This window comes from Acomys russatus, chromosome 10 (genome assembly GCF_903995435.1).
Source record: "Acomys russatus chromosome 10, mAcoRus1.1, whole genome shotgun sequence".
Taxonomy (NCBI): Eukaryota; Metazoa; Chordata; class Mammalia; order Rodentia; family Muridae; genus Acomys; species Acomys russatus.
The window spans coordinates 11,622,477-11,646,538 of record NC_067146.1 but is presented as its reverse complement, the minus strand read 5'-3'; the positions used below and the strand labels follow the sequence as shown (position 1 = coordinate 11,646,538).

The following is a 24,062-nucleotide window of genomic DNA, read 5'->3' as shown; positions in this document are numbered from 1 at the left end:
GTGCACTGTGTGCAGTTCACCTGTGTTCATTGGAATGCTGATCTCTCTACCCCACTACCTGGATCAAGCCAGACATTGCATTGTGATGCTTATTCCAAGTATCTCCAGTTTCAAGTTTGTGTAAATATGTCACCATTTGTTCTCTGTGTTGTCAACAAAAACAAACTAGCCAATGCTGAGCAATAACAAAGAATAGGGTGGGACATTCTGATGGAGTGAGGGGAGGAGAAAGAGGAGGAAGGAGAGGATGGAGCCCAGAGGAGAGACTGGGAGACATCAAGAGGAATGAACTAGGCCTACGAGATGATTTCAAAGCAAGTATAAAGTGGGAAATCAGAATGGGAAGAAACTATACTAGCCTGGAGATTTAGGATGAAGTAATTGCACAGCATTGTGCTATAGGCTATAAATAGATCCTGGTCTCTTTCTGTGGTTATTTGGGTATAAAGCTGGTTAAGGAGTAACCGCTGATATTACTAAAATAATAATTCAATATTAAATATTCATTCAATGATCCTACAAAGAAAGAGACAAGGTGGCAAAATATTTGAAGAAACAATGACTGAAAATCTACAGATTGATTAATTAAAACCAAGTCTACATGCCAGAGAAACTCAACAAATCTCAAGCAGGACAAATATATATAGCTACAATATTGTTTGTTAGTGTTACTTTTACAACTGTGAGTGTGTTGCCGTTTTTCACTTAACCTGGCTAAGACCCAAAACTTTGAGACTGGACTAGGTTATTTATTTAAGAAGCTTTAAGGCACAACACTGAGCAGCTATTACTCTACTCTCAGCTCTCTAAACTAATCTGAGTACCTCTTTGCCAAAATTCCCAAGATACTTGCATTTTACGGTTTTCTTTGTTCCAACTGCTCTCTCTTGATGTCTCCTGGACCTCTGCCTGCGACTGAACCCTCTCTCTGTCTCTGTCTCTCCTCTCCCTCCCTCTGTCCTCGCCCCCTCTTGTCTCCCTCCCTCCCCTCAATCTCTCTTCTCCCCTGGCTGACAGGAAGCCCAGCCCTATTCTCTCCTCTGCTAAGGACTGGCTGTTAAGCTGCTTTATCGACATATCAGGGAACAATTGGGGAGCAAGTTTTAAGGTTTAGACAAGAGATTCTCAGAACAAGGATTGCAACCAGATATTGGGGGGGGGTACAGAAATCAGTATTTGAATCTTTACACAGTACACAATAACATTATGTCTACAGTTATTCAAGTATTAAGTAAATAAATGGGCAGAAAAATTCTGACAGTAACGGTAAAATATAAACAAACTCATCATACTTTATACAAATCAACAGAATTATACAATTAGTGGCTGTTTTGGGGGATGTAATCTGTGCACAGAACTAGCCTACCTCACTGCTGCCTTCCCTCCCAGGCCCAATATCAGTAGACACAGAAAGAAGCTTGTCTAATTAACTTAGGTATTCCTTCTTTCCTTCTGTCACTCTCCTTAATTTTACTCTCTATAATATTTTATAAAATCTTTCCATTTTTCTTTTTCTGATATTTTAATGTTTTATTTTATTTCTAGCTTTTTGTTTCTGTTTCTCCTACCTTTACAGCTTTTTCTACATTTCATAATCTGATATATTTTTCCAATGCTTCTATCTGTCCCTCTCACACCCTGTCCCCCTTTCATTAAAGCTTGTTTCAGTATCTTCTCTTTACTTCCTCCTTTACTTCATTCACCATTGTTTTTACTTTACTAGTTTTTAAATGCATACTTTTATTATACATTTTTTACCATTTTCTTTCTATTGTCACTTATGATATAGTAAATGACTTTAACTTCTTTTAACTGTGTTTTTCTTAAATATTTATTTTAAACATGTGCATATGAGTATAGGTGTGCAGAGGTCAGAGGCATTGGATCCCATGGAATCAGACTTACAGGCAGCTCTGAACTGCCTGACAGAGATGCTGGAACTCCAGCCTCTTACGGAAGAGCAGTGGCACCACTGGGCCATCTCTCTAGCCCCTTTAACTTTATTTTTATATATGACCTATTATGGTGTTAAAATGCTATAATCAAAGCTCTCTATCTCTGTGAGTGGAGCCTTTAAGAGAAGGCCGCTCACTAAGAGCTCCCTATATAAGGAATATCCATCTCAACAAATGCATGACCTGAATCATAAACATGAAAACCCAAAGCAGCGTGGCTCCTCTAGAAGCTTGCAACTTTTAAATAACTGAACCTAAAGATACTGAAACACTTTAAAAGTCAGAAACATTTAAAAAGTCTGCTTGAAGAAATAATCAATGAAGGGCTATTGAAATGGCATTGTGAGTAGAAGCTCTTGTTTTGCAAGCATGAAGCCCTGAGTTAGAACTCTTGGCTCTCATATAAAAAGCTGAGTGTGGGCTCCACGCGCGAGGACTGGGAAACAGAGGCATGCTTGGGAGCTTCTGGTTCAGTGGGAGATTCTATCTCAAAGAAGTAAAGTAAAAGTGATAGAGGAAGACATTTGACATCCTGCTCTTGGCTTCTACACACGTGCTCACATCCTCTGTTCATGTGCTTCATGTGCTCTCAAAATACACACACACACACACACACACACATATACGCAGACACACACAGACACACACAGACACACATAGACACACACACACACACAGATTAATAAGAAGGTTCAAATAAGAGATGAGTGAATATGTCAATATGATACCTGTACAAAAAAATTCAACAACTTGGGCTAGAAATGCAGTAACTTAAATAAAAAATACAGGCAAATAAAAATCTTAAAAATAAGTCAAATAAAAATTCTTACTAGAAAGTATCACCAGCACACTAGACCAGGTGTAATAAAAGCTACTAGGAATTGGTGACAAAGGTGGGAAATCTATATTCAGATAACAAAAAAACAAAATCCAGAAATAATGAAAATAACATTCAAGACCTCTGGTGCACTATTAAGAGACCAAATTAACCCATCTACAGTATAGAAGGATCCAAAAAGAGCAAACTAAAGAGGCTGAAACTTCACTGTAGCAGAAAACTTCCCAAATCTAGAAAAAGACATGGGCATCCCACACGAGGCATATAGAATCCCAAATAGAGCCAGGTAAATACTTTTATACATTATAAAATTCCAAAAGCATAGAACATAATACTGAAAAATGCAAGAAAGGTAATGCTACTTGAAAAGAGAAACCCATTGAAACAACAGGATACTTCACAAAAGAACCTCTAAAGACTAAGAGAGATACAAAAACAACTGCTAACCCAGACAATGAGAGTGTGAAATTTTAAATGCATCCTTTAAAACTGAAGCAGAAACAAAGACTTCTCATTAACATAAATTAAGCCAATTCATAACCGCTACACTAGCACTGCTGAATACACTTAAAAGAAATACTACACACAGAAAAGGAAGAAACACATACACAAATGTGAAAGTCCAAGAAAGAACAAGTCTCATTAAAAGAATAAACAAAGTAGGAAAGAACCAAACATGATTAGCTCTGTAAACCAGCAAACATTCAAAGATGGGCAAAATTAGTATATATCTCTCAATAATATTAAATTTAAAATGTTAACTTCAATTGGAACATAGACGAATAGAGTAAAAGGCAAGATCCAACTGTTTGCTCTCTACAAGAAATTTATCTACTGGCAAAGACTGAAAGAAAAATAAAAAATTAAATTCCAAGTAAGTAGAATTCAAAACCAAGCTAGAATAGCTATACTCATACTTGGCAAAGCAGACGTCAAGCCAAGCTTAATCAAGGAAAGAGACAGTGTGCCGTGTTAATAAAGGGATAACCCATTAAGAATGTATGATGATTATAAATATGTAAGCATCAAATGCTGATGCACCCAGTTTCACTACTAAAAATAAAGGGACAGACAAGTCCAGAAATAACAACGATGGATACTTTAAAATCTCGCTCTGCCTGGGTGTGGTGGAGCACACCTTTAATCCTAGCACTTGGAAGGCAGAGGCATGAGAATCTCTATGAGTTGAGGCCAACCTGGTCTACATAACGAGTTCTAAGAACAGCCAGGGCTACATAGAGAGGCCCTGCCTTAAAAGAAAAAAAAAAAATTCATTCTCGATAAAAGACAGCTATATCATCCAGCCTGCCCAACCCCAGAAGAAAGTTGGCGTTCAATTGTATTGTGAGTCAAATGGAGTGAACTGACACTTTCCAGAATATTCTATCTGTGGAATACATACTCTTCTCAGCAGTCCATGAACTGTTCTCCCATGTAGATCACATTTTAGATAATAAATCAAGTTTTAACAATACAAAAAGGGAGAGAAGAGTCAGAACATGAATATTTCTTAGGGGCTAGAGAAATGGCTCAGTGGTCAAGTTTATGTCAAATAGCTTATAACTACTTCTAACTCCAGTTCCAAGAGATCCAACACCCTCTTCTGAAATCTGTGAGCACTTATATATATGTGTGCACATACATGCCCACATACAAATAAAATACATCTTTGAAAAAAATAATTTCTTGGGAGATGGAGAGATGGCTCAGAGGTTAAGAGCACTGACTGCTCTTCCAAAGGTCCTGAGTTCAATTCCCAGCAACCACATGGTGGCTCACACCCATCTATAATGAGATCTGGTGCCCTCTTTTGATCTGCAGGCAGAGCAATGTATACATAATAAATAAATAAATCTTTAAAATAAAGAAAAAATAATTTCTTATATCTTACTGATCATGATGGAATAAAATTAGTATCACAAGAAATAAAGAAGATTGAATATGCAAACTATATTTGCTATATATAAAGTATGGTTTTTAAAAATTAAAGAAATCATAGAATTAAGTGAAAGTAAAAGTACACTGTATTAGAAGCAAAGGCAGAAGAGGTGAGCTTGCTGTGATGAGTGCATACATTAACAAGTCGAGAGAATTCTCTGGGAAATATCTTAGTGATGTACTTCAAAGTCTAAGAAAAGAACAAGAAAAGGCCAAACAAAATAAGTAGGTGAAAATGAAAAAATAACAGAGTAGGGGAGGAATCAGGGAGATGAAGGCCGTAAGAGGAACAGCTGCTTGTGGGCAGATAGACAAGACCAACAACGCTTACATCAACTAATCAAAACAAAGACTCAAATCAGTAACGTTAGAGGTGAGGGGACATTACAACAAGATTCCCTGAAATCCAGAGGCTAGGAAGCACTCTGAAGGCTTATCTTTCAGGAAACTAGAAACCCCACTGGAAATGGATTCTTGACAAAGGTGCCAAAGTGCCTATTGGAGGAAAGATGCCCTCATCCACCAATGGTGCTAGGGAGCAAGAAATGCACGTGGCAAAGACTGAAACATGATCTTCACCTCTCACCTTGCACAAAAATCAACTAAAAATGGATTATAGATCTTAATGTAAGATCCAAAATGTTGAAATTACGAAAGGAAACCATAAACATTTCAAGATCCAGGGACAAGCAACAACTTTCTGAGTAAGACTCTAACAGCTCGGGAAATAGCAGCTAGGTCTTACAAATATCAAATTAAACTCCTACACAGCAAAGGGAACGTAAAAAGATAACCTGCAGGAAGGGAGATATGTTTTGTTAGCTCTTCACTAGGCAGAGCATGAATAACTAGAATAAAGAGCTGACAAAATTAAACGAGTGAAAGAAGTGAGCAGATAGTTCTCAGAAGCAGTACAAATGGCACCCTAGGCATCTGTGATATGCAAATGAAACTCCACCGAAACTCCATCTCCTCCAACCAGAGTAGCTACATCTTAAGAAAACAGATGAGAACAAATGCAGGTGAGGATACAGAGGAACCTCTACACTGCTGCAGCCACTATGGAAATCAGTATGGTGGTTCCTCAAGACACTAAAGCTACAGCATTGCTGAGTGTATATCTGGATGAATCTAAGTCAGCATACTACAGGCACTTACACACTCATTACACACTCATAAATACTCATTATACAACACAATATATTACATGTTATATAAGACATAATAATCATAGTAAAACAAATTGATTATTAGGAAAGATCAAATGTTACACACTACATTAATAGACATTAACTAGTCAAAACAACATTAAAACAAACAACTAGGGTTAGAGGGCATAGCCTCAACTGGATTAAGTAGATCTTTGCTACCATCATGTTTAATGGTTTTCCTGACAAAATCTGCACTTTGACAAGGAAGCCTTCTTTCACCATTTCTACTCACTACTGCACTAAAGGCTTGAGCTAGTGAAAAAGGCACAGCACAAAATACAGGAGTTAGTCTAGAAACACAGACGTGAAACTGTATTTGTTCACAAGTGATATGATTTTGTGCACAGAAAATCCAAAGTAGTATAAAGATTGAGAGAACAAGAGCAAAAGAGGGAGGGAAAGAGAGAAGGAGAGAGAAAGGGAGGGGGGAGTATGCACTAGCTAGGAGCATTACAAGCTCATAACATAAAAACAACTACATTTCAATGTGCTACAACAAGAAATCCAGAAGTGAAAGTGATGAAACAATTCCATTCATAACAGCCTAAGAATGACAGAATGGGGCCAGTGAGACAGCTCAGTGGGTTAAGGTACTTGCTGTCAAGTCTGAGTTTGACTGCCCAGGATTCATATGTTAGATTGTGAGTACCAACTCTTGTGAGTTGTTCTCTCTGACTTCTATATACACACAAAATAAATTAATACTTTTTTATTTTATAAAAATAAATACTTTTACTTAATTTAAAATACAATTTTAAGTTAAAAACTAAAAAATCTTTTTGAGAACTCTAGTTGAAGAAAAGGACCCTGTCCATACTCTAAAACTACTTATTATCAACATGGCAATCCTCCCACGTGGATTTATTTAAAGTACATCTATTGTTCCATTCAGTGCAAATCTTACCAAAATGTCAGCAAGGTTTTGTTGTAGTAATTCAAAGCTCATTCTAGAATGTTTATGGATAAGCAAAGAATTCTGAGACACATTTTCCAAATTCACAACTTTAAACCACAAGCAATCATGACAATGAACAAAAGTCTGAGTTTCATCACATGGTCAACTGGCTTTCCAAAGAGGAGACAATTTAAAGGGGAAAAGGTGAATTTTTACTAATTAGCACTGGGAAACTTGGTCTCTCTGTATTTTTAGATGAGTGTGCACCATTATATGAACATATGCAGATCTTAACTCAGACGAGACGACAGTCTTAATGGTTCCACACTAAAACTATTAATACTGTGCTACCAGAAGAACACACTGAGGAAACAAATCACTGTGGTCTTGAATTAGGTAGGCAGCCACTGGACACAGCACACAAAGCACCATCTCTCAGAGAAACAGGTGATAAAACCAAACATTAAAACGTTAAAATAAGGAAACAAAAGACAAGCAAAACACTGTAAAAGCATTTGTTTGTTAACAATTTGGGGATACACCAAGAGACATAATTGTGGATTTCTAATGAAATTGTCAAGCTTTGTTATCTGATTCATCAAAAAAAAAAAAAAATCAGAATGAGTCAGGACATCTTCCAAATGCAACAACTGTATTAAAAGATAGGCAAGAGATCTGAATGGCTACTATTTAATAACAACAACAAAGGAAGAAAGCAGTAACACAAATAAGCAGCTGAAAAGAAAGTACTAGTAATTAGGAAAGTGGATGCTAAGAGCAAGGTGAGAGACTTCCATATAGCCACTGGAATAGGCAGCAGACACACCAGGCACACAGGTAAGGTACATCTAGGTCTCAGCACTCAGGAGGCAGAACCTGAAGAGTTCTAGGCCAGACTGAGACACTGAGTGAGAACAATCTGAAAGATGAAGAAGTCAGCAGACAACATCCTACATCGATGAAGATGTCCTCACAGACATGTAAAATAGTATGGAACTGTATAAAATCATCTTCAGCTTCTTTAAAACATAAACACAGCAAGTAGTCCGGTATTCCATTTATAGGAATCTTCCCAAGAGAACAGAAAATATATGTGCACACAAAGATTTGGACCTGGCTATCAAAAGCAACTCAAATGACATCAGTTGATAAACAAAACCTGTCATCCTCACATTATGCAATAGCACTCGGCAATAAAAAGGAGTAAAGATTCATGCTGCGATAAAGTAAACCACTGAATATTAGGCTGAATGAAAACAGCAGGAATATGGTGTCGTTTACAGGAAGTGTCTACACAGGCAAAAGGCAGCAGGGGTATTAGACAGATGAGAGTAAGCAACTTCAGAAGGTGATGGACACATTCTAAAGACAGATTGTGCTGACAGTTGTAGAGTTACACAAGCTTATTACTAAATTACACAATTGCATGCTTATAGTGAGTGAATTTTATCACACCTGTAAGCCCAGCATTGAAAGGCAGAGGCAACAGAATTCTTATGAGTTCCAGCCAGGCCTGGGCTATAGAATGCAGAATCAACTACATTAGTTGATCAAAATTTAAAATATTAATATCTTTTTATGTATAACAATGAGAAGGAAGTCTAATTGTTCTAACATTTTTAATATTCATTTACTAAAACTTCTCAAGAGCTAAGGTTACTTATTTTTTATTATTTAGTGTGTGTGTTGGCTGTGTGTGGGGAGAATGAATGAAGGTCCATGTGCATGTGTGGAGATCAGAGAACAGTGTCTAAAGCTGGTCCTCTCTCTCTCCTTTTTTTTGGGGGGGGGAGGGGAGGTTTTCGAGACAGGGTTTCTCTGTGTAGCCTTGGCTGTCCTGGACTCACTTTGTAGACCAGGCTGGCCTCGAACTCACAGTGATCCCTCTCTCTCCTCTAGGGGTTCTGGGACTTGAACTAAAAGGCTTGTGTGGCAAGTGCTTTCACCCACTAAGCCATCTCACTAGGCCAAAACAAACTGCTTCGCTATGCTGACACTCAACAGAGTTAGTAAAGCTAAATTATGACCGTTTAAGTAGTCACAGTATTCTCTTATGCGGGTATTTCTTTCTTATGCCTAAGTAACACCCAAGGTCACTGCTTTCAATTCTCATCAACCAGCTAGGACTGATTTCTATCAATCAACTGTACAATTTACAATAGTTCTTAGCCCCAGGCTCTCATATAACAATACTACAAAATTTTTCTTTAATTTCTTTTGAGGGAGGTAGCTTTTAAGGTAAGATCTCACTCTGTAGCCCAGGCTGTCCTCAAACTGGTACTTCTCTTGCCTCTTCTGCCTGAGTTCTGGCATTATAGGCATGAACCATCACACCAAGCTTGTACTTTAATTAATTATATAAATTAAATGCAATTCATACATTTTAATACTATCCTTCATAAATTCTGCATTCAAAATAGCAGAAAGTCTCACATCCAGCAGCCCTAAAACAGTTTTCAACTTCCTGTTGGATACTGTCCAGCTTTCTATTGCTGTTATAAAACACTGACCAAAAGCACCTTGGGAAGGAAAAGGTTTACCTGATCTCACACTCCCAACAGTCCATCACTGAAGACCACTCTGTAAGCTCCAAACCAGTGAAAGACCCTATCTCAAAAAAATCACCTGTATGAAGTTACCTGAGGCTTCCATGTGCCTATATCCATATGTGCACATGCAAACACATACACATATGCACCCACATGAACACACATACACAGTCTACATATGTACACACATGCACAAGAGACTATATTCAGTGGGTTGTTTTCTTCTACAGAAATGATGCTAATCTTCATATTCACTTTACCATGTTTTTTTCCCACAAAGCAGCCTTTTTAAAAGATGAAGACACAACCAGGTGTGGTGGCGCATATCTGTAATCCTAGCACTTAGGAGGCAGATGCAGGTAGATGACTGAGTTTGAGGCCAGCCTGGGTCTACAAAGCTAGTCCAGGACAGCCAAGGCTACATAGAGAAACCCTTCCTCAAGGGGGCGAGGAGGAGAAAGAAAGAAAAGATGAGGACATAGAGATATAACTAAATTTTCTGCACAATCTTTTGTTGGCTGCATTATTAAAAATACCTCTCAAAACTCAGACATTATAAATAATAAAGGAACTGACATCTTGTTTCCTTGCTCATATATATAAGTATTCCTCTGTGGAATTCTTGAAGAGAAACTTCTAAATTATAGGCAAGCAACGTACGTGCTTTCATTTTCAGTAGGCACGCAAACGACCCTCAGGACTATCTGTCCTATTTCATACTCCCAGCAGGGTGAGAATATCCACATTCTGGACGCCATTTGACTCTGTAAAGCGCTAAATATTCTGCCAATCTGGTGATAGGTAGAGACAGTAGTTTATTTTGATGTATATGTTTCTAATTAATAGTGATGTGAAGCTTTTTAAAAATGTCTGTTGCAAAATATTTGTAACAGTAAAACTTACTAACTTTACTTACTAAAAAGCTATAAAATCATTTGAATACAATTTGTTTTTATTTTTTGAGACATGGTCTTGCTATGCAGCCAGGTTGGTCGGTCTCTCAAGTGTTGGGATTATGAGAGTGCCACGTGTCCAACTCCTTTCTTCTCTCTCCTTTCCCTTCCTCTCTCTCCTGTATACTGACCTAGAGCAAATGGGCAACGAAGGGAACATAGCATCTAACATTCCTTCAGTCTGTTCTGGAAGAATATCTTTCAATGCATGTTACACCTGTTGGGTTTGTTGAGTCCTACTTAGCCATTGTTCTTGGTTTACATTTTTAAAATGTCATAGCACACTGGACATCAATTTCAATTTCTGCCATGGCTTTCTGGAAGTGAATCAAAGGATCAGAGGTGAAGATTTAATTCATCACTGACTGTCTAGGGGAAACTATAAAAGTAACTTTTATTCTCCTGGCTCAGTTGTTGTCTGGGAGGCTCACTGCTTCCTTCTGCTAACCTAGACCTAGGATATTTTCAGCTTCTGAGACTTACTGCTCCTAGACCTAAGCTTTCCTTTACCTGATACTTGCTCTGTATGTACCAGGCTGGCCTTGAGCTCAGCTCTGTTTGCGTCTATCTCCTGGATTAAAGGTGAGTTTGTATTCCAGCTGGATCACTCAGACCCAGAAGATCTTTGGATGTGATCTCTTGCCAGCCAGATCACATAGACCTATGTCTTTGGATATGATCTCTTGCCAGAACAGCCATGTTCTGAATTAACATTCCTCTACAAGAAACAGCCCCAATGTCCCAGTGGTGAAAACATTTGGGAGTAAGAATGTATAGGTATTGTGATTTGGAAGTAAAGCATCTCCACAAAACGATTGTGGGAAGGTTCATGCTTTATCCCTGGATACTGAGAGGTGACTGGACCATGAGGGAGCTAACTTGAATCAAAGGATTCATCGACTGAGTTCGATGAATGAGCTACAAGCACGGAGGGCCCTGTTGGAAGAAATGAGTCAGTAGGGGCGTGTCTTTGAAAGATATATCTTGTCTTGACCCTTCCTGCATGCTTGACTCCTAGCACCATGAACTGGGCCAGTTTTTCCCATCACATATGCCCCACCACAATCCTGTCTTATCATACATGGACCCAGAAGCAATGGAGCCACACAACCACAGACTCAACCTTTCAAAGCAAGAGTCAAGATAAATTTTTCTCTCTTGTTTTCAGCTATTTGTCTCAGTGATGAAAAACTGATTAACAAACCAGGTTAGAACTCCTGACTGTCATGATTGCCTTGATGCAAGTCTCCTAAGAATAAACAAACTCCATTGAAAGGAAAGATAAGTAATCCTTGTTCAGATTATACAAAAACAGACAGAAATAAGGATGAAAAATGAGCCCTTGAAAAATTCTTGTGTAGAAGAAGAAAAGATCTGCCTCTGCACGTACCTACATTATTGTAATGCTATTAAAAATGAGTACGGTGGTAGCTCAGGTACTGCAATTGACAGCAATAGGAAGCAGGAGCCCAGAATAGACAACCATGTAGGGAAATCGAGTTTACAAGAAAGCTGATATTCTATAGCAGTGGATATAGACTTATTTCAACAAATCCTTCAGAATCTACTAGCTTTCAGATGAGGGAAAAAACTAAGTTGCTAAATTATATCATATCTAGAAAAAAATTCAGGTATGATACAGACCCAAAATATGAAAATTAAAACTATAATACTTAGCTGGGCATGGTGGCATATGCCTTTAATCCCAGAACTCAGGAAGGCAGAGGCAGGAAGATACTGTGAGTTTGAAGCCAACCTGGTCTACAAAGCAAGTCTAGGACAGCTACGGCTACCCAGAGAAACCCTGTCTCAGAAAAAAAACCAAAAAACCAAAAACCAAACCAAACAAACAAACAAAACAAGAACAAAACCAAAACTATAATGCTTGAAATAGCACAAAAAAGGTATTTGTGAACTTGGGGTTCAAGCAAGACAACAAAAACAATATTCTTTCAATAAGAGACTGATAAACTTAATTGTCCTACATTTAAGTAGTTCTTTCTGTTCATCAAAGATATCAGAAAAAGAATGGGGGAAAGCATCTGTAACGCTTATAACCAATCCAGAACTATTATTACATATTAAGAATTCCTATAGCCAGACAGTGGTAGTGCATAACCTTAATCCCAGCACTTGGCTTCATGAAATCTCCCTTCTACATGGAATGAATATTGACACACCATTTTGGAAAAACAAAGACTGGTGTTACATATAAACTGCAGAGGTATATATGACAATGATCTTGTAACACCACGCTTCTATATACTGTACAGAAGTGTATGTTTAAACATGAAAATAGGGCTATGGAGACTGCTGTGGTTTGATTGTGTTCTTCAGAAGTTCATGCATCAAAAACTTAATCCCCAAATCCATATGGTAATACTATTTATTATAGTGGAGCCTTTGGCAGGTAATTAGAATTAGATGGCATCATGGGAGTTGGGCCATATAATAACATGAGTAATGCTATAAGAAAAGATACTTCAAGTAACACCCTTGTTCTGCCTTACCATGTGAGGCAGCAAGAAGGCTTTCCAGATGTTGAGCACCATGCTCTTGCCTTCCCAACCTCTAGAACTAAGCCAAATCCAACATCTCATAATAAATGTCTTGGTCTTAGATAAAGATGCTCCTTAACTTACAATGTGGTATGTTCTAATAGACCTATTATAAATGAAAGCAATATAACTCAAAAATGCTTTTATACCTATCTACCAAACACTATAGCTTAGCAGCACATCACATATAGTTCTCCACCCTCATACTGCACACAGGGAGCTATGGCTCACTGCTGTTGTTGCCGTTCCAACTGAAGGCCTGGAAAAAGGTTTATCCCATGCACATTGCTGCCATAAAGTTAAAAAAGTCAAACTATCACAAACTGAGGACCATCTATATTTTTATAGCGACAAAAATGGATGAAGGTAGGAGTAGTGTGAGACAAGAAGCTGTTCACGGTGGTTTTACTCATAAGCAACAAAGCCAGAAAAAAAGAATGAGCCGGGAAATTACGAAAGAAGTACATCTAAATGAACAAACAAAACCAAGTGTGATTGTTACAATAAAATTCTAAGTGAAAAAAACAAGGCACAAAATGCAACATGAGTCATCCACAAAATGTTAAGAACAGGATGAAACAACTTCAGTGTTTAGGAATGGGTATAGAGGGAGTAAAATATAAAAAGAAAAGCAATGAAATGAGTGTTTAAAATGCCTTAGTTGTTCTTCTGGAGACCAAGAGTTATATAACCAAATAAAATGCACATAGCATGTTGGGGCACTAGAAATAATATACTATTTCCTAATGTATGCAATCATTCAGTCCTATACACATACTATGCATACAAGTAAGTTTTTTCATTTTCTGTATGTACTTTATCTTTCTTAATTTAAAAGAATGTCGGATATAGCATTCCAGAAAAGAGGCCAATTTTATTAATAGTGACATATAGACATAGCTGTATTCTTACTGTTTATTCAATCCGAGACTCTTTCAATAGGTAACAGACTTATGTTTATTATGATAAATGATGTATTTTGTGTTCTAGACAGCCCACAAAGATGGGCTTACCAAATATACACTGCCAGATATTCAAACCCTGGTAGTGTCCTCAAATATTATTGCCAGGATTGTTTAGGGGGATATAAGAGAAGGAATAGCACAACATTTCCGAGATTAGATTTCAAATACCACAGTTTCCAAGCTCTCTCCCTTACACACTTGCTTTAGGAGAAGGGAGTTGTCATGATAAGTGGATATTTGACAGCCAATGAAAATCTCTCAAAGGAGGAAAGTGGAACATCTGACCAATAGCCAGGAAGAAAGTTAAGGTTTACCAACAAAATGTGAGTAAAGTATGAAGTGGACTCTCCAGCGCCAGATGACTGCAGGCCTGGCCAACATGACTCACACAGCACCTCATATCAGAACCAGACAGCTCAGCTGCAGATCACTGAACATGGTAACTGAAACAAATGCTTGTTCTAAGTAGTAAGTCTAAGGCCAACTTTCCACATGGCCAGAGCTATCTAATACCCTGACACTTCCATGCAATGTATTTCCTGTCTCCTGCATATATGCACCATTTTAATTACCTTACTAACATCATTCAGCATGTCCTTGTACCATTTTTTGCTCTTAACATGTTGAAGAATTTTTATTCAATTTTTTCTCTTTTTTAAAATTTATATAGTTGATTGTAGCCCCCTCCCTGTCTCCGTCCAGTCCCACCCTCCCTCCCTCTTACCCCCTCCCGCTCCCCTGGTCCTCAGAAATGGAGCCCTCCTTCCCTACCATCTGACCCCAGACTATCAAGTCTCATCAGGACTGCCTGCATCCTCTTCCTCTGTGGGCTGGCATGGCTGCTCTGCCAGGGGGAAGTGACCAATGAGTGGGCAGCAGGGTCCATGTCAGATGCTGTCAATTTTTTGCTCTTAAGTACTGCTATTGTTTGACCATATCCACCAAAGTTCCTGAGTGGGAGATTAGGCTCTAATATAAAACTGTTATGAGGTGAAACTTGAAAGACTTACTCTGGTCATGCAGACTTTGCCCTGAGCATTTGTTTGTTAACACAGGAGATTAGCTGCCACAAGAGAGACTTACAAAGGGGAGAATTTTGTTACCTTTTCCTCTTCTCCTTTTTCAAGTAGACACGGGGGTGGGGGGGGGGGGGGGTGGGGCTCCTAACATAGTACCTCTGTCCTGTTATAATACAGCACGAACACCCTTGCCAGGTGTTGGTGCCATGCTCTGGAACATGCCAGTTCCGAAACAATGAGCCAAATAAACTATCATTTATAATCTACCCAGTTTCTGGTACTCTATTGCAAAAGCAGGAAATGGACTAGAAATTTACTGACCAATTTTTTGGGTCAAGTTTAATTATAATTTCCTCCTCAAACAAGACCAATATACTTGCATTTCGAATACCACATTCTAACCATAATTTCTTATGTGGAGATCCCCTGGAATCACAGTCTGTTATTCTATTTTTAATATCTTTTAAAAAATGGTTTAGAAGCTAAGGAGGTGGCTCACTGGATAAAGTGCTTGGCATCAAGTACGAAGGCCAAAGTTTGGACTCCCAATATCTACATTAAAAGCTTTGTGGGATTATCAGCTGGCCTGTTCCCAGGGGCTCAGGACGTTGAGTCAGGGAACTGAATGCCCTAGGGAAGCTAACCAGACTGGATGGGTCAGGAAGCTCTGGGGTCAGTGAGAGATTCTGTCTCAGTAAGTGAGCAGGAATCAATCACGGAAGACATCTGAGGTAGACTTCTGGCCTCTACATGAGCATGCTCTTCTTTCATGCATTCACAATTGAGAAAACACACACACACACACACACACACACACACACACACACACACACACACACACCTCACACTCAAAAGTTTTGACTTAGAAATCCCAGCTTCTGGGATGGGAGATGACTTGGTGGGTAAAGAACTTGCTATGTAAGAACAAGGCCCTGAGGGCAGATCCTAGCATACACATTAAGTCAGACACAGTAGCACAGCTCAACACCTCAGTGATCCTGTTGTCCCTAAGTAAAGACAGAAGGCAGAGACAGGAAGCTTGTGGTTTAGCTATTGTAACTACATGGCAGTGAACATGTCACATAAGCCTTCAGTTTGAGGTATTTTATTATGGCAGCCCACAACTAACATAGCCAAATTTGACAACAGTCCAAAATGATTCTTGCATCCTTCTATCTGTTCTCTTAATACCGCTGGCCTTTCTACCCAACAGAAGAAACGTTGGCATGCTTCCCCAAGAGTAGGTCAGAAAAAAAAAAAAAATGTACTTTTCTCTTTTGTTCTGGAGACTCAAGCAACACTATGGAGAGGAGAGGGGCTCCCTCTCTCCTTGAGTTTTCAACTACACAGGTGGGTTCCGCCCTGATGATTTCATCTAATCCTAATCACTTCTCAAAGGCTCTGTCTCTAGACATTATAGAGCAATGAAGCTTCCAGGTTTTTCTTTTTCTTCTTTTTTTGTTTTCTTTTTCAAGACAGGGTTTCTCTGTGTAGTCCTGGCTGTCCTGGAACTGACATGCAGACCAGGCCGGTCTCAAACTCAGAGATCAGCCTGTTTTAGCCTCCCAAGAGCTGGGATTAAAGGTATATGTCACCATTGTCCAGCCCAGGTTTTTATTTCCATTATTGTATGTATGTATGTATGTGTGTATGTAAGTATGTATGTATGTATGTATATATGTATGTGTATGTATGTATGTATATATGTATGTATGTATATATGTATGTATGTATGTATGTATGTGTGTATGTATGTGTGTGTATGTATGTATATATGTATGTATGTACATATATATGATTTGAGACAGTGTCTTACTCTGTAGACCAGACTAACCTGAAAATCATTATGAAACCAAGACTAGCCTCAAACTAGTGGCAATCCTCCTGCCTCAGCCTCTCCAGTACTAGAATTTATATACATAAGCCACTACATCCTGCTCCAATCTTTTGATATATCTTATGGGAACTGAACTTCAACACAAGATGGGACAAACTTAAAACAGTCTTACTAGGCATGGTTCTCTAGAGGAACAGAACCTATATATGTGTTATATATTATAAAATATATATTTATACATATTATATTTTAAAATACATATTATAAAATGGATGCCTGGAACCAGACAGCTCAACAATGACCATGTATACTCTAAAGAAGCAGAGTAGCTACTCGGTTCACGAAACCGGGTATCTCAGCATCTCAGTTCAGCCCTGAAGACCTAGTCTCTCTAGAAAATCATCTGTACTGGTCCATGTTGGAAAGCCAGAGAGAGTTGAGCACCATGTCAACAGAGAGCAGCAAGAGCAGCAGTGACAGATAGACACACTCAGGAAGGAGCAGAGAAGGCAAACTAATGTACATTTTCAAGCAAATGCTTCTCTTTCACTGAAGATCTGACTAAAAGCAGTAAACCTATATCTTACAATTGTCTCGAAATTTTCTCTGTCAAAGAACTTTATTATTTCTGAATTCAGCCTTACTCAAGTTTTCAGTATACAAGTAGAAAGGAACCAGATCGGTCGGTCGGTCGGTCTGTCTGTCTGTCTGTCTGTCTGTCTGTCTATCTATCTATCTTTTGTCTGTCTGTCTGTCTGTCTGTCTGTCTATCTATCTATCTATCTTTTGTTCTCTTTTCTTTTCTTGCCAGAATGTAATATGACTAGCCTCTGGTCCTAGTCTCAAAAGTCCTTATTCCCCATTAAAACTGTGTCAGACAGGATTTCATTGTCCACATTTCTAGCAGCCTCTGGACTTTTATACATTGTCAAAACGGCTGCTTACAGCATGCCAGGGCTTCCCTATCCACAGGCCCAAATTCTCTGAATCCCTTCCACAAAGCAGTTCTAGCTGGGCATGGTGGAGCACATCTTCACTGTCAGCACTCAGGAAGCAGGGGCAGGGGGCGTCTCTGACTTCAAGGCCAGCTTGGTCTACAAAGTTTCAAGACAACCAGAACTATAAAGAGAAAGCCTGCCACAAACAAATAAACAAACAAACAGCAATTCCAGAGTACCTGAGACAGATGGTCATGTAGTCCTAACAAAAGCCCCACATTTTGGATAAGTATTATTAGTTTTTTTCTTATGACAAAATGCCTGGCAGAAGCAAATGAAGAAGGTTTTGCTTTGGCTCACAGTTTGAGCAGTGAAAATGGCTCCAGCTGTGGCAGCAGGGGTATCTGGAAGCTGGTAACATTCCTTCCAAGGTCAGGAAGCAGAGCCAGCTCAATGCTGATGTCAGCGCACACTCTTTGTACCCTTCTATTCCACTGGGAACCCCAGCCAACACTCAGATTCCATCGTCCCTCCAAAGTTAAAGCTCTTTAGAAACAATCTCACAGACAACCCCAGAGGAATGTCTCCTTGGTGACCAAATCCAGTGAAGCTGACAGTGACAATGAGCCATCACAGCATCCACCATTCGTACTTTCATCTCTTTGAGTCTAACATGCTGTGCTTTCTTTGGTTCCTTTCATTTTGGCTTTCTACGTACGTGACACACAGCAGCCTCCTGTCACGGCTGACAGTACTCACTCTGCCCAGTCCATCCTCTCCTCCTCAGTCACGGTACATATTTTTCCTTCCCGTACTTCAGTTTAGGTAATTTTCACTGAGCGGTCTTCAAATTCTCTAATTTCTTTCCCTAGTAAGTAATCTACTAGTGAGCTCTTCAAGTATTTCTGATATTGTATTTTAATTCACTTTTTTTTTCAAGTCTCCACTGGTTTGTGAAATTTCTTACCCCACTTACACATTTTTTCACTAACTCTTTAAACATCTGCATATTAAGTTCAAGTGTATAGTGTATGTAGGTGTGAGTGTATGTAGGTGCACACTCTTGAGCACAGCAGCCAGAGAAGAGCTTCAGGTACCATTGGTCAAGTACCATCTGTGTTTTTTTGTTTGTTTGTTTTAAAGACAGTACCCTTCACTGTCCTGGAATACACGGATGAGAAAGGCTTTGGTGATGCACTGTCTTTGAGTCATTTCTGCTCCTGAAAATAACCTTCTACCCATATTACTGTAAGTAGCCCCAATAAAACTCACTGGTTGACAAAGCTGGACTTTGGTGGTATCTGTATTGTGATCTGTTGTGTATTCCCTATTTAGGGTGAGTAGACGTTTATGTATTCTGTCTCCCCAGGGAAAGGTTTGTCACACAACATAACTGGTACCTAAACGGGGACATGACAGAGTGAACGGTGAGTTGGGGAAGAGTGAGTACATGGTCCTGGCTGTGGGTGGAGGCTGCAGCTGCGGCTTAGAAGCCTGAGGGAGGAGCATGCCCAGAGAAAACTCTGGTAGCTGTCCTTTCCTGTATGGTGTGTGTCACTGAGCCTTGTGCTATGGCAGTGGTTGTGAGGCTCTTGCTATGGACAGGGAGACACGCCTAAGACTAGGCCACTAGGATCACGAGTGCCTATAGGAGGGATCCTAGGATGGCAGTCTTCCTCTAGGTGATGTGGAGTGGCATGTCTCCGGGAGGAGCGAGGTCCACCATGTAAATACTAAGATGCCCTGGAGACAGCCTACGGTTTAGAGGAAATTTTACAGTCCTGAAGATTAGCACACAAGGGCCAAGACCATCTGTAAGTAGCAGCTGAGGCTGCCTGGCCTGTTGTGTCTATTAGAAATGCATCTGAGATTGACAGAAGCTAAGCAGGACGTTGTCTCTGTGAAGCAGCAACTTGTCTGTGTAAAGGAGCAATTGCAACAAGAAAGGGAGATGAAGTTAGCATCCTCCATGTTAGCCTCTGATTGGGCAAGTAAATTAAATAAACTAGAAGAGATGAAGGTGTCAGCTTGCTGCTTAAGGTTCGGAGAACAGAAGAGGAGGAGAATAGATCCATGCTCAAAAGCCCTTTGTGGGATCCAAGAACTTGGAATCCATAGAAAGATTCAGAAAGTGAGGAAGGGAACATGGCAAAAGCAATAGAAGATAGCTCATGGGTCTGACCTTTAATAGGAAAAGGGGGTATCTGTGACCCAACATAAAGATGGGGGCCCTTACAATGTATGTACAGCAAACTAGGTTACCAGGAAATACTCAGCACTTGAACGTCTAAAACTTGGAAAGGCTTTTAAACCAGCTATGAAAGGGCCTGGCTTCTGAGGCTGTGGGACATGGAGCGCATGGGATCAGAACGACTGCTGTACAGGCAGAGAAACTGACTCATTAACTAGCCACCCCTGCTTAGGCTACAGCTCCATATCCTGGAGCTCCTGGGGAGAACTGTCACTAACATTCCTGATTAGCTGTGGGCTGCAGGGGTTGAAACACCATTATGCTAGGCAGGATGTACCTGCTGGTGCAACAGTGGCTCAGCTATTTTGGGTAAGACCAACAGCCTTCCATCTGGTTTTGGTTTGGTTTGGTTTGGTTTTGGTTTGGTTTTGGTTTGGTTTGGTTTGGTTTGGTTTGGTTTGGGTTTTTCAAGACAGGGTTTTCTCTGTGTGGCCTTGACTGTCCTGGACTCGCTTTGTAAGACCAGGTAGGCCTCGAACTCATAATGATCTGCCTGCCTCTGCCTCCCAAGTACTGGGATTAAAGCCGTGTGCCACCACAGCCCAGCTTCCACCTGGTTTTAAGGCTCACTCCAGAAGAGGGAGTTCATGTCTGATGCTGTAAGCCAGGATAAAAAGAACCTGTGGCTGGGGAGGTCAGAGGTCCCAATGAGGAGGCAAGTCCTATGGTTTTTCTAGATAGGTGCAATGTACTCATCAAAGTGCCTTTTAAACATGTGTATTTATGCCCACAGATCGCAGTTGTTGTCAGCCTCAACTCATAAATACTGGGGAAGTTCCTGAGAGCAAGCGACTGTGGCCTAGTGGCCTATTTCTTAGCCACAGTGGAGATCTATAGTCACCCACTGTGGTGGTTTCAATAGGAATGGCCCCCACCGACTCCTATGTGTGAATGCTTGGCCTTGCTGCAGGAAGTGTGCCACTGTGGGGGCAGGCTCTGAGGTCTCAGATGCTCAAACTAGGCCTAGTGTCACTTTTTCCCCCACTTCTGTCTGCAGATTAAAATGTAGGGCACTCAGCTCCTTCTCCAGCACCATGTCTGCCTGCATGCTGCCATGCTTCCTGCTGTGACAATAACGGTCTAAAGCTCTGAAACTGTACACCAGCCCCAAATTAAACGCTTTCCTGTCTTAAGAGTTGCTCTGGTCATGGTGTCTCTTCACAGCAGTAGAAACCCTAAGTAAGACACCCCTCCAAGCCTCAGTCACTGTGGAAGAGGGACTGGGAAGAATCTAAGCCAAAGGAAGAGGTGGAGTGGTGGTGACAACCTCCTGCAGTATAGAAGCATTCCATCTGCAGGAAAGCTCCTTAATCAGAAAGGTAAGTAACTCCAAATAGCTTTAGGAAGTTCCTGAAATTCATCAGACCCCCCTAGGCCCCTCCCTGTCAGATTAATAAGACTCAGACAATCTGAGCTGCAGAAGAGACGCTGACAGGAGAAAGGCAACAAAGAAGAGTCTGAGACCAACCAGCTGCCTGAAAGCAGCAGAAGGCAGCAGAGTGTTAGACCAGTCACTTGGTAAGGACACTCTCCAACTGCTGAGCTGCCTGCAGGCTACGCAGTGTACTCTGTTTCCCAGCTTTAGTGAGCTGTCACCTGTGCTGGGGTGGGCCTAGATGATGCAGCTTTCTTTGCGTTATTTCTGCTCCTCTAAGTAATCTTCTACCCATAGTCCTGTAACACTCATTCATTCCCCAAGTTGGAATTTGGTGGTATCTGTACTTTGGGCTGCCATGAGTTCCTTATCTGGGGTCAGCAGATATGTGTGTTACATGTCACCAGGGAAAGTTCTGCCACACAACAGAAGGGGAAGGCTGAGGCAAGAGAGGCAAGCCTGTAGGATGCTGTCTATAAACTAAAAAGGTAAAGCCACGAGCCAGTGGGGATGAGGATGCTGCTTCTTTCTCCAAGCGTACTATACCATAAAGATCCCTAACCTCTTCCTGTCCTCCTCCCAGCCTCTAGGACTGCTAAGGTACTGCTGCTAAGTCCACACGTAACTCACACTCACACAATGACCTTGGGGAAATCACTCAACTTAGTATTTCAACATTCTGTCCTATACAAGATATATAAGATGATTCTTAGTGTCCCTCCTAATCATCATATTGCATTATACGTGTGACTCATGACCTACAGTTTTTTTGTTCAGTATCAGTTTGCAGGTATATTATTAGTAATCACACACACACACACACACACACATATGAGCATACATTAAGGTAAAAAACCAAAAAAATGTTACTTAGAATCCTCAATTTCCTTTTATTTTTTTATTTTGTCTTTTTGTTTGAGACATGTTTTCACTGTATAGCCCTGGATGGCCCGGAACTCATTCTGTAGCCCAGGCTGGCCTTGAACTCTTAAGATCTGCCTGCCTCTGCCTCCCAAGTGCTGAAATTAAATGCATGCGCCACCACACTCAGCTTTCAATTTCTTTTTAATTTGGAAACCATTAAACTTATCTGTACAGCCAGTGCTTCCCTAAAAATATTCATAAAGAAAATAAATTCTAAGGCACATTAATTTGTAAATGAAGACCACGTCAGTTTGGGATACTCACCCGTCCTCACTTTCTTTTAGTAAGCGACTAGCAATTCGAATCAGCATACAATACGCAAACTGTGATTTGACACCAGATTTGGTAAATTTATTTAACATCTTGGAGACAGCAAGCCGATCATTCTTCCTAAGGTGATAAAGCACACCCAATGCATGGTACTAAGAACAAGAAAAAGAGTGAAACATGAGCTTAGGAAGAAGCAAGACACCTTTAGGAAAGACAACTGCATGGAACTAGACAGAAGATTTTTAAAAAAGAAAAAAAAAAAAGATACACAAGTCAAAAAAGACAAAATACAGTATCTTTTTATATGAAACTAAACATTGGGATCACACATACACACACAAAGTCTAATTACTCAACAAGTTGTAACTTCAGAGTAGACAACTAAGAACAGGGTTGTATACAATCTGAAGACAGATCTACTGGGTTCAGCAACGGCTCACACCCTCAGTCTAACTTACTTATCTATTTATTTATAGACAGAGTTTTGCTGTGTTTGCCTGGCTTGTCTTCACTCATGAGTTCAAACGGTCCTCCTACCTCAGCCTCCTGAGTGCTGCGACTACCAGTACATAACACTGTGCCTGGTTCAAAGCCTCTTCAAATCTGTCACCACCTTAGCAAAGGATAAATCTCCTAAAGTAGGCAAGGGGAGTATCATCACCATGACACTCTGTATGAAAGTACAGTGATCAGAATTAGACCAGTAGATATATCTCAAAATGAAAGTGACTGTTTTTCCCATTAATAAATATGCTAATGTAAGAAGCTGTAAACATTAATACTTTTCTAAACACATACAGAGATTTCACATGAAACTAACAGTTAAACTTCTAATCATATTTCTTCTGATAATAGCCTAATAAATATCATAAGATCTTTCTGAAAAAATATCTCTGATGTTTTATGTAGTAAAAATGGCTTATTATTTTTACAATATTTATTATCAAGGACTAAGAAACAGAGTTTCCTTTTATACAAATCATTTTTCAAATAAAAAACAAATGCATTGTGAATCCCTTTGGAATAAGCATTTCTATCTACTACTGGAGAGACCCTTTCCCAAATATCCCTACTGGGCATCATTTATCTTCTACCCAACACTTGAAAGCCAGTGGAGTCATGAAAATTACTCAGGTACCCACTTGATAATATGTATAACAAGTAGGTAAATATGTCAAAAATGTTGCCTTGATTGCTGGGGAGTAATACTCTGTCCTGAAACATAGGATGACAAGATTCAAAGACAGCACCTGCACCATGATGTTGTCACTCGATGCAGCTTCTTGGGCTTCATTTATCCACCGTTTAACCACATCATAGCTTATCTTCATCATGTGCTGAAGTAAGAAATGGGAGAGCAGAGAATTCATCATCACTACACATTAGAAAGCTAAGTTAAATTTCTTGCAAAAATTATTAAAAGATGTTCCCAAACATCAAAAATATTGTTACCTTCTAAGTCTACATTGTCTCTATTATTAAGGCAATTATAAACTTTAATTTTTTTCTTTAATATCTCTTTGCAAAGTAATAGACATGTACATATTTGTGAGCTGGAAGAGGTAAGCAAAAGAAAGGGAAGCTGA

The 24,062-nt window shown here is 39.7% G+C and overlaps 1 protein-coding gene across 1 annotated transcript in view; it reads right to left on the bottom strand.

The window, feature by feature from the left end:
• Copg2 (COPI coat complex subunit gamma 2) overlaps positions 1-24,062 on the bottom strand; it is a 124,907-nt gene that overhangs the window by 59,614 nt on the left and 41,231 nt on the right. Inside the window, exons 8-9 of the mRNA XM_051151773.1 lie at positions 23,727-23,813; positions 22,471-22,628 (exon numbers count right to left, since the gene is read on the bottom strand). Of these exons, the coding sequence (XP_051007730.1) occupies positions 22,471-22,628; positions 23,727-23,813 (245 nt within the window). The remainder of the gene's footprint in view (positions 1-22,470; positions 22,629-23,726; positions 23,814-24,062) is intronic.